The following is a 15,842-nucleotide window of genomic DNA, read 5'->3' as shown; positions in this document are numbered from 1 at the left end:
ACTGACTGATGACGGAACGCTGGGACAGCCTGGGGGCGGAGCCACGGCGTTTGGCGCGAAATTTTCTTTTCTCCACCTTCTTTCCTACTAGGCGCCGGCTTTGACTCCGGCGTGCGCCCAGTGGAGGTAAGAGGAGTCCAGTGGGGGCAGGTTAGAGTTGCTGCGGCTCCACGAACTCTTGGAGCTGAGACGGTGGGAGCAGAGGGCTTCGGCGCCCGGTGAGTGTGGCATTACGGGGCTGGAGGGGAATCTGAGCCAGCAAGACTGGAGAAGTTCTCTGTGGACTCAGTCATTCATTGATTCATTCAGCAGATATTTACTAAGCCCCTGTTAAGTGCCAGGTACTGTTCTAAGCCCATTAGGAGCATTTTTCTTTTCCACATCCTGATTTATAAAAGGCTTCCCGCTTTGTCGGGGACTGAGGGGTTGCAGTTAGGGAAACCGGAAGCCAACGGAGAAGCGTGAGCATCCCTGCCCCCAGCGCCCTGAGATTCCCATTAATGATCTTAACCATCCCTCCTATCTGCTTTGACCTTGTGAAGCTTTTCCGTCTTTTTCTCCTTTGAGGCGTCGTGAACCAAGCACCACAGGGAAGGCAGAACAGCAGAAGTTATTACCCCATCTTACGGATGTAGCAATTGAGCCCAGAGAGACTTGTCTAGGTCGCTTTTTGTGAGTAAGGGGCCTGGCCTCCCCGCCAACCTACTCCCAGGTGAGCTCCCTTAATTGCGGGACTTTCATCCACCTTCTTTCTAGGATAGAAGTCTAAAGACATGTCTTCTACTTCCTTCAGTCTAACCCTAGAGTAGAAGCGCCTTCTAATTTTCATAATTGGAAAAAGCACTGGACTTAGAGGCATGAGATGTGAGATTCTTATCGTGGTCTACTGTCTGTGAAACTGCAATGATTAGATATGTGAGTTTTCGATTTTAGTTGTCTGTAAAAATGGTACCCTCTTCGGTGCTGGTATGGGGTACTTGTGAATGCCAACGGAGGTTTCCGATGTGAGAGCACCATTTACCAAGTCTTTCTGCAACGGTTTTTAACAGAGGGTAATATGTGGTTGTTAAAGGTTTATGAATCCCTGAAAATAAGTGCAAAATTTTGTGTGAATTGTGAGTTTCCTAACATTCCTCAAATTCTTTTTTTTTTTTTTTAAGATCCACGGTCTCTTACAAATAAATGCAAGGGATTAAGGGAGTGAGGAAGTGAATTTGCCATTTTGCATTTTCTCACTTAATCCAAGAATAGTGCCTGGCACATAATGGGTGGTTAATATATGTTGGTTGAATTATAGAAAGGTTCTATTATTATCATCCCCATTTTGTGGGTAAGGAAATTGAGGTCCATTTGACTTCCCACTTAGTGGCTGGGAAGCCTAACTTATTGTAGTAAGGTCACCAGAAGCATGTTGTCTCAGGCATATGTTACATTATTCACTTTTACACAGGTGTTGTAAGGTGAAGTGGTTTAGAGTCCTTGAAATCTGGCTGCTCAGGGTTCGAATTAAGACTCTGCCATCCTGTGTACCATTGGAACAAGTTAATCATTTTGAAGTGCTCATAGCACTTAACTTTAATTCAGCAAATATTTATTATTGAGAGTCTGTTGTGCACTTACTATGTATTAGCATTGGACTTAGGTTATTTTGAGCATTAAATGAGATAAATAGAGTTTTGGCTACATTTTCTGTCATATTGGCTCAGTACATACCTGATATCATTTTTACCGCAATTCCCTTATATTTTCCTTGGGTGTGGCACCCTATACTGGGTGGCGTGTCTGTTCAAGATTTGTGGTATCTGCAACAATTAAGAGCCTATGGGTGGTTATCTCCTAGAAGCAAAGCCTTTGCTCCACCAAGTCAGACCTGCCTTTCCACCCCATTCAACATCCCTCTTGGGTAATCTCTCTGCTAATGGTGCGTGAGATGAAATCCTGGGTCCTGAAGTAAGAAAGTAGGGTAACAGTACAAAGAGGCTTGACATCTTTATGCTGCCTCTATAGAAGGATTCTTGATTAATTGTTTGAACTCTTCATTGAAAAATAACTAAATACTGACAAGTGCAGATATCATAAAGGTACCGGTCAATGAACTTTCTTGAAGAGAACATACTTGTGTAACCAGCTTCCAGATAAAGAAACAGGACCAGCATTCCAGAAACATGTCCCTTCCCCACTGTGCTCTCTTTCAGTCACTTAGGTTACCTTCTGTTCTGACTTCTAACACCATGGGTTACTTTTAACCTATTTTTAAGCTTTATGTGAATGGAATCAATATAGTATGATTTCTTCTGGTGCCTGATTTCTTTAGCTCATTGTTATTTTGTGAGGTCCCCCCCACCCCCGCCCTGTGCATTTGTAGTTGGTTTATTTCATTGCTGTATAGTGCGGCTACATACATTTTGGTTCATGTCTTTTGATGTTTTTCTGTTGGGTATATTGTGTTGAAATTGCTGAGTCATAGGATGTGCATTTGTTTAGCTTTGGTTGCTACTGCCCATTTTTCAAAGTGGTTTTACCAGCTTAAATGACTTCCAGCAGTTCTGGAAGGGTTCTGGCTGTTCTGTGTCCTTACCACGCTTGCTACTGCCCTAATGATTTTTAAAACCAGTTTGTTTTTCATTCATTCATTCACCTATTTTATTGCCAAGTCTTAACCTAATCTCTGAGTCTTAACCTAACCTAATCTCAGTTACAAACAAGATAGACAGGGTCCCAAGATCCCTGCTTTTGGAAGTTAACATTCTAGCGTAGGAAGTACAATAAATAAGAAAGTAATGTTACTGCTTTGATCATAGGGTGGTATAATGAAATATGACCCCGAGGGACAGCATAAGATGGTGTGAGGGTAAATTTCCATTGGGTATCAGTGAAGGCCTATCTGAGAAAGTTTTGTTGAGGCCAGGACCTGAGCCATCCCTGAAAAGATATGCAAAAAGAGAGAACAGCAATGGTGTAGTAAGTCTGAGGGCATAACAACTTTGGCCTTTTTGAGGTTTGGAAAAGCAGGCCTGGAGCAGAGTGCTAGACCAGGGTGAAGCAAGTTTTACATCCAAGCCCAGATAGTCTTTCTTGCAATATCCCTACTTGCTCAGCTTAGGGTAAATCACCCACCCTTGTACATATATGTTTATGTACTGGTCTCATTGAACACAGTGCATGGGCTAGTAAGGGAATGTTAAATTTTATCTTGGAGTGGCTTTTGAAGGAGGATTCCTGCTTTAGTAGGATTAAATATCATCTTGATTTAAGAGTTGAGAGCATGGATATGATTTTCTTAGATATACATGAGAACCTTATAGGAATGGCCTTAGTCCTTCTGTTTGCCAATTTGGGGTATGAAAAAATAAGATTATTGTTTCGGTGTAGTCAAGTATCATAGTCGAAGTGACAAATCAGGTATTTATCCTATAATTAGATTATGCAGGAGTTGTAGACAGTTTTCTGGGAGATAACCCCTTTGCTACAAAGCACTCAGTGATTTTCCAGTTTTGTTTTGTTTTTTAATGGCAGAATTTAGTGAAAATTGTAATTGATTTGCATCTTTTGTTCTCTCAGTAGCCTATTTTGCCTGATTGCATTGTGGAAAGGTGAAAAGTTCCAAGTTTACTTCTGATAATACCGTTACCAAGTTTACTTCTGACAGATCATCCATTAAAAGGAATATTTATTGTAAGGTAAGTTAGTGTTATGTATTTCCTCGAATGCTTATTGAAATTCAAACACTTCTCCTAAATTTTACCAAACGCTTATTGAATATAAGAATCCAAATTCATTTTTTACTTGACATGAGTCATTGCTCTTGTTCATTTCTGTGATGTACTTAATTAAAATTAGATTGATTTTAATACTACCGTGTTGTGAATTATATAGTACTCTTAATGCTCTTTAAAGCAATCATTCACCCATCATTCGTAAGCTGTGTATTTACTAATGACTTAGCATTTTTTCTTCTTTTTGCTAATTAGTTTCCTCAAAGTAGATTAAAAAATACCTTTTTTAAAAGCAGAAAATCTTGTAGGTCAGAATGTTCCTGAGTAGAGAATAAGACATAATTGTACCGAACTTCAGGAAACAAGGTTGTTTAATCAGGATATCAATATGCTATTAAAATTCTGTTGTTTTCAACACAGACTGAAATTTTTGTTCATCTATCAGTAATTCAGAGTAATTCTGTCAGACGGATTAAAGAAAAAATTCTTTTGTCAAATATTAGCTCCCATAAAAACAGCAGTTAATTTAGAGGAAAGATTTATTATTTTAATTACTTAAACTTAAGATAATAGATTAGCGGGTGCCTGGGTGGCTCAGTGGGTTAAGCCTCTGCCTTTAGCTCAGGTCATGATCCCAGAGTCTGGGATCAAGCCCCCTGTCAGGCTCCTTGCTCAGTAGAGAGTCTGCTGCTCCCACTGCTTGTGCTCTCTCTTTTTCTGTCTGTCAAATAAATAAAATCTTAAAGAAAAAATTAAAAAAAATAAATGTTACCAATAGCTACTTACTATTCAATATTCAGCTTAGAAAACCCCTATAGGAAGCATTTGCTACCCGAACAGCCACAAGACCTGGTCCTCTAACTTACAATAGTCTCTCTGGGTCCATCTCTTGACTTTTCACACTACTAGTTGTCCTTTAGTGCATTTATATTTTATCCCTATCTTGATTATAAGTGTTGTGAAGATATGAACAACCGTCTATCACTGTCTTTTAGTTTCAAGTTGTTAGATGTTTAATATCCATCATTGTGCCTTATAGCTAGTAGGTACTTCTAAAAACTTATTTCTTTTCCTACATATTGACCCTGCCTAGTAAGAGGTAAGGTGTAGTGCAAGATATATGCAGATGATAACATAGACGATAAATTGTCTATGTTCAATCTTAATGAAGTTTGACTTTTCTCAAAGAAAATGTTTTCTAAAATCTGCGGGAATGTAATGGGAGCAGAAGAGAAGGCTAAACTCATTGAAGGCAAGACTGTGTGCTAGAATCCATCAGAGCATTGTCATGTTAACTCAGAGTTAGTGACTTCTACACAGGAACCATGGCGTGCTACCCTACAAGGCTGAAGACTAGACAAACTTATTCATGGATTGGCAAGCCGTCTTTGGACCAAAAACTACGCTACTACACCTACAAGTGAGTGTTGGACTCTGTTGGTTGTCCTGGAAGTAATAACTTCTCACTAAACTGTTAACTTATATCCACCCTGTTCCAGTTACTCTAGATTGAGAACTGAGGGACAGTAAATATGAAAGGATTATAAGGAGGGGTTTTATTTGGTACAAGATGATAGCATAAATATAGCAGTGATAGAGGAAGACACGTCAAGTTAATAAAATTTAGTATGTGTGATGATGTTGTGTTTATTTAAAGTGGGTTCTTTGTGTCTGCATGATAACGGTAGGATTCACTGTTGTTACTATGTCCTCTCAGCCCTAGAGGTCTCTGAAAATTTTGATACTGTTATTGGGCAGGTTTCATACTTCGGGAAGCCTTTATTCTTTGTCAATAACTAAGAGAGGTTGACATTCATATTAAGGCCTCTGGATTAACTGTCCACATTAAAACAATTCATTCAACCCATTTAATTTCTTCTTGCATATGGCTTTATGGGCGAATTGGTTTCCTAGTAGGATACTTGGTCATCAGAGAGAAACTAGGAGATCTTCCAGTTGGAAAGCACTTTCATCTGCCCAGAGGGTACGATGAGGTAGTCTACCCTAAGTGATATCCTAACATGTTTCTCTCCTTTGTAGAGAAATGAGTGTCAAAATGGAAGGTGGTCTGAGTGAGATTCATATCCAAGTTGGACAGTTCGTGTTGATAGAAGGGGATGATGATGAAAATCCATATGTTGCTAAATTGGTTGAGTTGTTTGAAGATGGTAAGTTTGGGGCTAGAATGAAAACCATTCCTTATCATGAACGATTGGGAGCTGCAAGATTTTTGATTGCTGACTTCTCTGTTTATAGCTCCATATAGGGTGTGAGCCCTAGATTCTGAGGTGGGGTCATTTAAGCCCTGGCTATACCATTTTATACCTCATAAACTTCTCTACTCATTAGAGCAATATTGGGTAAAAGTGGGATTGGGGGAGTGGTTCAAGAATTTAACTTTCTTATTATTTTTAGGAATGGGCTAAAGTAGTCACTAAGGGGCACCTGGGTGGCTCAGTTGGTTAAACAACTGCCTTCAGCTTAGGTCATGATCCCAGAGTCCCAGGATTGAGTCCCGAATCAGGCTCCCAGCTCCACGGGGAATCTTTTTCTCCCTCTGACCTTCTCGCCTCTCATGCTCTCTCTCACTCTCTCTTCCTCTCTCAAATAAATAAATAAAATTTTTTAAAAAATGGTCATTAAGGCAGGATGTTTGGAATGGACAAAGGATGAGTTCACAAGGAAGGGGGAAGAAAAATAGGTGATTTACACTATCATACAGACTTATCTTTTAATTTTAGCATAAGGAAGTTAGGGGGGAAATAGGTGATTTGCACTATAATACAGATTTTTTTTTAAGATTTTATTTATTTATTTGACAGAGAGATATCACAAGCAGATGGAGAGGCAGGCAGAGAGAGAGAGAGAGAGAGAGAAGCAGGCTCCCTGCTGGGCAGAGAGCCCGATGCGGGACTCGATCCCAGGACCCTGAGATCATGACCTGAGCCGAAGGCAGTGGCTTAACCCACTGAGCCACCCAGGTGCCCTATAATACAGATTTTCTTTAAAAAATATTTTACTTATTTATTTGAGAGAGAGTACGAGTCGGGAGGGAGGGTCAGCGGGAGAAAAAGAAGCAGATTCTCTTCTGGGCAAGGAGCCCTGCGCGGGGGGCTTGATCCCAGAATCCTGGGATCATGACTTGAGCCAAAGGCAGATATTTAACTGACTGAGCCACCCAGGCGCCCCCAGACTTGTCTTTTTTTTTTTTTTTTTTTAAAGATTTTATTTATTTATTTGACAGAGAGAGATCACAAGTAGGCAGAGAGGCAGGCAGAGAGAGAGAGAGGAGGAAGCAGGCTCCCCGCTGAGCAGAGAGCCCGATGCGGGACTCGATCCCAGGACCCTGAGATCACGACCTGAGCCGAAGGCAGCGGCTTAACCCACTGAGCCACCCAGGCGCCCCCCAGACTTGTCTTTTAACATGAGGAAGTGAGTGAAGAATTTTGCAAGTGTAACTTTTTTACAAGGGAGGAGTTAAACTGGATTGTGAAGGTTTATCAGTTGATGTTCAGTCAGGAACACAAAAACACTTTAGACCTGTGTATAGTGTTGAAAAGGCTGGAAGAACAAAAGGTGATATTTCCCAGAGATCAATAAGTACAGAAAGCCATGACTTCCCCCTAATGCTGGAGGAACAAAGGGAAAGGTAGAGCCTGCATGTCTGCATTCACAGCCCTCAACTGATTTTCTGAGCTTTTAACGCTCTGCAAAGCAGAGAAGAGTGCAGAAAGGTGGGAATGGGACAGAGTTCTAAAAGGAGGATTAAAAAGAAATGGAAACTACACAAAACTGTGTCTTCCAAAAGCTAGGAGGGGAATGATGCGGCAGTTATTCCTGTGGCAGTTTGTATGCTTACAAAACTGATCGGGTGAGAGGATGAAGATATTTCATGTTACAGAGATAGGAAGGATATTTGACAAGAAGGGAGGAAAACCTCATCAAAGGAATATCCACCAGGGGGAGCACCTCAGCACTGTGGGCTTTTGTATTTAAGGTACAGGCCTTTGTGTATAGAGTTTGGAGTCTGTGGTGCTCCTTTGATGGCTTCAGTCTTTCTCTGAAGAGCGCTGGGGAAGAGAAGAGGTGATGACGATGGTGGCACTAATGAGCGTGTGCCCTTTCAGTTGGACCGAATGCTGGTACAGAGTGATGTTAATGATATATTGCAAAGATAAAGCTAAAAATTGCAAGCATGTGTTTGTCAGAAGTCACCTCAATGACTGATGCTTTAGGTTTTGTCAAGATTTTTATTTTGCTGCTTTTTGATGGCCTCTTTATAGTCACTCATTCATAAGGTTTGTTCACTGCCTCTGATTAGAATTTCTCCTCTCAAGTGCCTTTTGTAATTTCTTCGATGACTAATAACCTTATTAGGAAGTCCAGCCAAGTGAGAAGGACATGAATGCTGGGTGGAGTCAGATTGCTGCTGGTTGGTCCTGTAACCTTTGGCAAATTTTTTTAAGGTCCCTGTAATTTGATTAGTTTGTCTGTTAAAGGGAGATGGCCATAGTACCTACCCTGAAGGGTTAATGTGCTGATTAAAAATAATATGTTCATCGAGGTGCCTGGGTGGCTTAGTTGTTAGGCTTCTGACTTTTGCTCGGATCATGATCCCGGTGTCCTGGGATCAAGTCTTGCATTGGGCTCCCTGCTCGGTGGGAAGCCCGCTTCTTGAACCTCTCTGAGTCCCCCTGCTTGTGTTTCCTCTCACTGTGTCTCTCTCTGTCAAATAAATAAATAACATCTTTTAAAAATATGTTAACCAAGTATTATCAGGTGCTTAGCACAGTGTCAGGCACACAGGAAGTGCTTAACAAATGTTCTTGCATCTCCCTTTTGCACCTATCCCTCCTAGATTCTGAGCTTCATTCTAAGAAACGTGCTCGAGTACAGTGGTTTATCCGTTTCTGTGAAGTTCCTGCCAGTAAACGGCATTTGCTAGGCCGGGAGCCTGCTGCACAGGAGATATTCTGGTATGATTACCCTGCCTGTAACAGCAACATTAGTGCTGAGACCATCATTGACCACGTGCAGGTAGGTGATGCTTTGATACTCGGGTTCTATCTTGAAGCTTATTTCTGGCTGCCTCCTGAACTGCATGACCTCAGAAACATTCCTGGCTCTAATTTACCCCACAGAAATGAATTTTTTCCTGTTTGTTATCTTTTCTGCTTGCTGCCTACTTCATCTCAACAAATATTTATCAAGAGCACTTAGCATGTGTTAGGAGCCTCCTGGAGGAAGTGACATTTAGGTTGTGACCCAAGGGATAAGCAGGAATTAGCAAATGAATCTCGGTGGGAAGATGTGGTTGTGGCAGGCTCAAAGCATTGCGAGGCTAGATACGCTTGCTTAAATGAGGACTTCACCTTAAGTGGATCAGTACGAAGGGTGTTAGTTGCTAAGGGCAAATTTGTATTATGGGATTTTGTGATAAATCAGGTTCCAATGAACTACAGGATGAATGCAGACACTAGTTTGGAGACTAAGATACAGGTTACTTCTTAAGCTACTTCAGGCCCCCCAAAATAGGGGATCATATGATATGAAGTGTGGTCCCAAGTTTGATTTAATGGTAGGGCAGAGAGACTTGGGTCTAGCATGACCAGTCAGATTTTCCCAGTCTATGAGTCCAGCATAACATATGCCTCAAAACAATTTGTTTCTGAGTTAAAAGAGTGAAGGAGCGAAAGGCAGATAGACAAGTTGAAACAGCAAAATGGGTTGATTTAGAAAGGCAGAGAGGGAAGAGGGGTATTTAGGCGGGAGCATGATGGGGGAGAGGAGCAGGACTGCGACAAGCCAATCTCGGATAGTGATGGAAGGCCATCTGGGAGAGGACTGAGCACTCAGGAAGTAACATGGGGCCATTTTTAGAATGCCCCCAAAACCAGTGTAATAATCAGATCTTGGGGTAGCAAGGAGCCGTTAGAGACTTCAGCAGGGGAGCATGCTTAGAAAAGTTGTGGGGAAATTTGGCATGAGTGAATAGATCGGACTGGGAAAGAAAGCAACATGGGGTATGGATATCATACTCCATAAGCAGGAGTCTGGAAATATGCCTCTTTAGTTTGGTAGAGGGACATCACAGGTAGGGATGTAGATGTAAGTGCTTTTTAATCATAGCTCTCATGAAGCATCTGTTGGCTTATTTGGTTCTCATTTCTTCCTGTTCAGGTAGTAGCTTTAGGCCCAGATGAAGTGATACCTGTGGATGTGAGAAATGAGGAGACACTCTTTGTGAAACTATCTTGGAATGAGAAGACATTCAGGCCACTATCGCCAGAACTATTTGCAGAGTTTGATCGGCCACAAGAAAGTAGTCCTAGGTGCCAGAAGCCTGTGGGAGCCAAGACCAAGGGCCTGGGAAGCCCTTCTTCGACCACAGCAGAGCATGCAATCAAAAGGATTGAATCAAGGCACTCTACCTCCAAATTTCGCCAAACTCCTTCCCATCTTATCACCCCAAAGGCAAAGAAGAGATTGGAGCTTGGTGGTAAGTGCAAGATGGGTCACAGTGGGCAATACTGAGACTAATGGAAAATGATAAAATATTAACTCATGCTGTAATATCCAGTTAATGCCCCCGTGGACCAAGTACTGAGTAGACAGATGTTGAAATACACATAAAATTTAGCATTTAGTCATTTTTAAGTGTACAGTTAAGTGGTATTAAATACATTCACATTTTTGTACAGCCATCCCCATCATCTTCTGCAATGGAAACTGTAGCCATTAGACCATAGCTTCCCATTTCCCCATTTCTCATCCTTGGGCAAACACCACCATTCTTTTTTCCTGAATTTGACTACTCTAAATACCTCGTTTAAGTGGAATCATATAGTAGTCATCCTTTTCTGACTGGTTTAAGTTAGCATAATGTCATTAGGGACCATTCGTGTTGTAGCAGGTATCAGAATTTCCTTTTTTTAAAAGATTGAGAGGTATAATTAACGTATAGCATTATATTAGTTTCAGATATACAACATAATCTGTTCACATCTCTCACCATACATAGTTAAAATATTTTTTTCTTGAGGTGAAAATGTTTAGGCTTTACTCTCTAAGCAACTTTCAGGTATGCAATAACAGTATTCTTAACTTTAGTTGCCGTTATCTTGCCACGCACACTGTATCCTCATGAGTGACTTAGTCTGACCTCCTTCATCCATTTCACCTGCGCCTTGACTGGTGATCACCTGTCTGTTCTCTTTATCTATGAGCTTAGTTTTGTTTTCTTAAAGTTCAGAGGGATGCCTGGGTGGCTCAGCCAGTTAAACGTCTGCCTTGGGTTCAGGTCATGATCCTGGGATCCTGGGATGGAGCCCCACATTGGGCTCCCTGCTCAGTGGGGGGACTACTTTTCCCTCTCCCTTGCCTGCTGCTCCCTCTGCTTGTGTTCTGTCTCTCTCTGACAAATATATAAATAAAATCTTTAAATAAAATAAAATATAAATAAATAAGTCCTTAAAATTTAGATTCCAAGTTGCCTGGGTGGCTCAGTTGGTTAAATATCTAACTTTGGCTTAGGTCATAATCTCGGGGTGCTGGGATCGAGCCCCAAATCAGGCTCAGTGGGGAGCCTGCTTTTCCCTCTGCCTGCTGTTCCTCCTGCTTCTACGCATCCTCTCTCTCTCTCTCTGACAAACATAAATAAAATCTTTAAAATTTAGATTCCATGTTTAAGTGAGATCATACAGTGTTTGTCTTTCTCTGTCTGACTTATTTCACTTAGTGTAATGCCCTCAAGATCCATCCATGTTGTGCAAATAGTAGGATTTTATTCCTTGTTTGGCTGAAAAATATTTCTTTGTGTGTGTGTCTGTATATCTTTATCCATTTATTCATTAATAGACACTTCAAGTTGTTTCCATATTTTGAATATTGTATATAATGCTGCATATAGGTACACATATCTTTTCAAGTTAGTGTTTTCATTTTCTTTGGATAACTACACAAAAGAAGAATTGTGGATGGTATAATGTTTCTATTTTGCTTTTTTTAAAAGATTTTATTTATTTATTTGACAGAGAGAGACAGTGAGAAAGGGAACACAAATAGGGGGAGTGAGAGAGGGAGAAGCAGGCTTCCTGCTGAGCAGGGAGCCGGATGAGGGGCTCCATCCCAGGACCCTGGGATCATGACCTGAGCTGAAGGCAGACACTTAATGACTGAGCCATCTAGGCGCCCCTCTGTTTAATTTTTTGAGAAGCCTCCATATTGTTTTCCACAGTAGCAAAGCTTTAGAAGTTATAGGGCTCAACCAGACAATTAAGTTTAACTTCTAAAACTTTGCTACTAAGGTGACCTTGCTTTTAGATCCTTAGTGGAAGAGATAAGAAATAAGTATTTTAAAACTCTTAAATTTATACCAATACTTCTCATTTGTACCACAGGGTTCTTCCCATATTCTATAGTTGTACCCCCTTCTTCAAGATCCTGATATACACGAAGTAGTTTCACAATTGCTATCCCAGTACTACTACCGGTAGTTAACTTACCAACTGAAGTTTGGAATTTATTTGCAGTTCTTTATGCCTTTAGAATATATTCCACTGAGGGAGTAAAGTTAATTTAATTGCTTTTCTTTCCTTCTGATGGTTTTATTATTGATGATAGGCAGTTAGGTTCTTTTATTTCTGTTTAATTTTAGGGTCTCTCCCATCTTTGATTAATTTTTAAGCATATTAAACATTAAAATAAGATTCAAAGCTATTTAAAACAAGTATACTCGGGATGCTGGGTGGCTCGGTCAGTTAAGCATCTACCTTTGGCTTAGGGCATGATCCCAGGGTCCTGGGATTGAGTTGCGTGTTGGACTCCTTGCACAGTGGGTAGCCTGCTTCTCCCTCTGCCTGCTGCCTACCCCCACCCACCCCCTTTGTGCTTTCACTCTCTCTGATAAATAAATAAACAAAATCTTTAAAAAAAAAAAAGAGTACTCAAAAGACGCCCCATTCCTTTCTTTGCCCATGTACCCTGTTTCTTTTCCATCTTTTGTAAGTAATCAGTTTTATTTCTGGTTTCTTTTTTCTGCAGACATAAGCAGATACACATGTATGCACACACATACATATGCACAAACATGCATATAATTTTATTTTTCTTTCACTTACAATGTATTTGAAGCCTCCCTGTGGCAGTTCTGAGAGTTCATCCTCATCCTATTCTGTGTCATCAATCCTGAATTCTTTGTGTATGTAACAAGTTCACTGGGTTTAAGTTATTTGTGGTTTTTTTTTGCTTGTTTTTTGTTTTTAGATTTTATTTACTTATTTGACAGCAAGAGAGAGCAAGAGCAGGAACATGAGCAGGGGGACTGGGAGAGGGAAAGAGGGAAAGCAGGCTTCTCTCCTAGCAGGGAGCCTGATGTGTGCTTAATCTCTGGATCCTGGGATCATGACCCAAGCCAAAGACAGACGTTTAACGACTGAGCCACCTAAGTGCTCCAAGTTATCTGTGTTCTTTTTTTTTTTATATAATTATAAGATTTTTTATTTATTTATTTGACAGATGGAGATCACAATAGGCAGAGAAGCAGGCAGAGAGAGAGGAGGAAGCAGGCTCCCTGCTGAGCAGAGAGACCGATGTGGGGCTTGATCCCAGGACCCTGGAATCATGACCCAAGCCGAAAGCAGAGGCTTTAACCCACTGAGCCACCCAGGCACCCGGTTGTCTGTGTTCTTGATAGCTCCTTTGTATAATGTGTATTTAGGAGCTGAGCATAAACATATAAAACATTTGGGAGGGCGCCTGGCTGGCTCAGTGGGTTAAGCCGCTGCCTTCAGCTCAGGTCATGATCTCAGGGTCCTGGGATTGAGTCCCACATCGGGCTCTCTGCTCGGCAGGGAGCTTGCTTCCTCCTCTCTCTCTGCCTGCCTCTCTTCCTGCCTCTCTGCCTACTTGTGATCTCTCTCTGTCAAATAAATAAATAAATCTTTAAAAAAAAAAAATTTGGGAAATACCAAAAGATTACTAAAGAAATAATTGGCAACATCACCATGTAGAAATAAATGGCAGTATTTTTTTACTGTTGATTTTACAGGACCTGGACAGGGTAAGAAATCTGGACTTGACACAGTTATATAACTAGAGGAGAGGGCTATGATGAAAATGTTTTGGATTAATTGTTTTTAACAGAAAGGGGAAAATGGGGGCACCTGGGTGGCTCAGTGGGTTAAGCCTCTGCCTTCGGCCCAGGTCGTGATCTCAGGGTCCTGGGATTGTGCCCCGCATTGGGCTCTCTGCACAGCGGGAAGCCTGCTTCCTCCTCTCTCTGCCTGCCTCTCTGCCTACTTGTGCTCTCTATCAAATAAATAAATAAAATCTTAAAAAAAAAAAGAATAAGAAGAAGCACTCCTTTGATAGATTACTTCAGGGAAATTGCTGAATATTTATCCACAAAAGCTGATTTAACAGTTGACTTATGACTCTAACTGGGGAAATTACCCTGGAATTTAGGAGAGATGAAAAACAAAAGAACTAGCTAGCCTGGGGGAAGAAAGCATGGAGTAGTTAAAAATATGGGCAACTCATGGGGCTCAGTCAGTTAAGCACCTAACTCTTGGTTTTGGCTCAGGTCATGATCTCAGGGTCCAGCCCTGCACTGGGCTCTGTGCTGAGTGTGGAGCCTGCTTAAGATTCTCTCTCTCCCTTTCCTTCTGCCACTCCCCCCGCTCATGAATGTCTGCTGTCTGTCTCTCTCTCTAAGAAAAAAAAAATGATAATAAAGTAACTGACCCTAGAGTACAATGAGGCAACATTCCTTTTTTTTTTTTTTTTTAAATATATATGGGCAATTCATGCCTTTGTGTAACTTCAGTGGATGAATTTAGCTATAATGAGATTGAGGTTGTGCATGGTGCTTATTATAAAATTCATACATTGTGATTTCTCTTGGGATTAGGATTCCCTAGGACCCCTAGCACTAGGATTTCCCAGCAGAATTCAGGGACCTTGTTGGATTCTCCCAGAAGAAGTAAACGAAAAGTGGCCTTCTCTGAGATCACCTCACCTACTAAGAGGTCTCAGCCTGATGGACTTCATACCTCATCCCCAGCTCTGAAAACCCTACAGAAAACTGGAGAGATTCAAAGCTCATGTGCTGCGGATGACAAGAAGGCATCACCTAACTGTCACAGGATCCTGAGAACCCGAGTCCCAGCTTTGAAAACCACAGAGATTAGTGAGGAAAGAAGACTTACCCCTACCAGGGGGGGGGGATCCTCGGCAGTGCCTTCCGTGGTTCTGAAACCAGATAGCATCAAAAAGAGGTGACTTGGGCGTTATCCTGCCTCCCACAAAGCAAGCTGAGCTCTGTTATGTGATTTGGAATGTATGGGACACGGCTGCTCAAGTTAGAGCAGCAGGTCTCAAATCTGACTGTTGTAGCATCACCTGGGAACCTTTCCAAAATACAGATTTCTGAGCCTCTTCCCAGACGAATCAATCTCTGAGTGTTAGGCCCAAGAATCTGCATTTGGAAATGGTCCTTGGATGATTCTGATATACTTGGTTGTCCTTTTGGAATCTCTGCTCTAGGAGATAATTTCCCAAACCTGGATTGCTTCACAGTCCTGCTAAAGCTCTTTACCGCATATTAATATTCACTTTCCTAGTCTGTTTTCGCTTTGGTTTTTTTTGGACTGGAAACCATTCCCAAATACATATGGTACAAGAAGATAATGCATCTAGATCAAACTTTGCAGTTTGACACGAGACAATGTTTGTAAATAAGGGGCAGCACAGATAATATGAAAAACAGAAATCACGCATGGCCATATTTCCTGCTCAGACCAGCACCTGGTCTGTAATAGGTTTGCTTGGTAAATGCTTTGCATTGAATACATAGCTGCACTTCTGCCTGCCTTGAGTCTGGACAGTAAATCCACTGATGCCTCAGTAATTAAAGAGGGTAAGAAGCTCTGCCTGGCCTGAGTACATTCTGGTTTTTAGCTGGTGAAGTCATGAGTCTGATTTGAATGATAAGCTTCAGACAAACTTTATCTTTGGTGTTGAGTCAGACTTGAATTACAAAGTTTTTGAACCAAGTGTGATTAGTTCCCTCCAAATCCAAATCTTTCCAAAGTAGCTATAAAAAACAGTAGGAGCCAGTCAGGAGCC

General features: G+C 41.3%; 1 protein-coding gene across 5 annotated transcripts in view; it reads left to right on the top strand.

Annotated features, from left to right (window-relative positions):
* Nucleotides 1-26: 26 nt before the first annotated feature.
* Nucleotides 27-15,842, top strand: part of ORC1 (origin recognition complex subunit 1) — a 29,562-nt gene continuing 13,746 nt past the window's right edge. The window contains exons 1-8 of one of the 5 annotated variants that reach the window (XM_082688408.1): nt 62-218; nt 568-712; nt 3,562-3,680; nt 5,037-5,136; nt 5,757-5,884; nt 8,575-8,757; nt 9,901-10,215; nt 14,626-14,992. In XM_082688408.1, coding sequence (XP_082544534.1) covers nt 5,042-5,136; nt 5,757-5,884; nt 8,575-8,757; nt 9,901-10,215; nt 14,626-14,992 — 1,088 coding nt within the window. In that variant the 5' untranslated portion in view covers nt 62-218; nt 568-712; nt 3,562-3,680; nt 5,037-5,041. Of the gene's footprint in view, nt 219-567; nt 713-3,561; nt 3,681-5,022; nt 5,137-5,756; nt 5,885-8,574; nt 8,758-9,900; nt 10,216-14,625; nt 14,993-15,842 lie in introns of all 5 variants that reach the window. The other 4 variants (XM_082688406.1, XM_082688405.1, XM_082688407.1 and 1 more) reach the window with 4 other exon arrangements.

This window comes from Mustela nivalis (assembly GCF_964662115.1).
Source record: "Mustela nivalis genome assembly, chromosome: 10".
In the NCBI taxonomy this organism is placed as follows: Eukaryota; Metazoa; Chordata; class Mammalia; order Carnivora; family Mustelidae; genus Mustela; species Mustela nivalis.
This window is presented reverse-complemented; position numbering and strand designations above follow the sequence as displayed.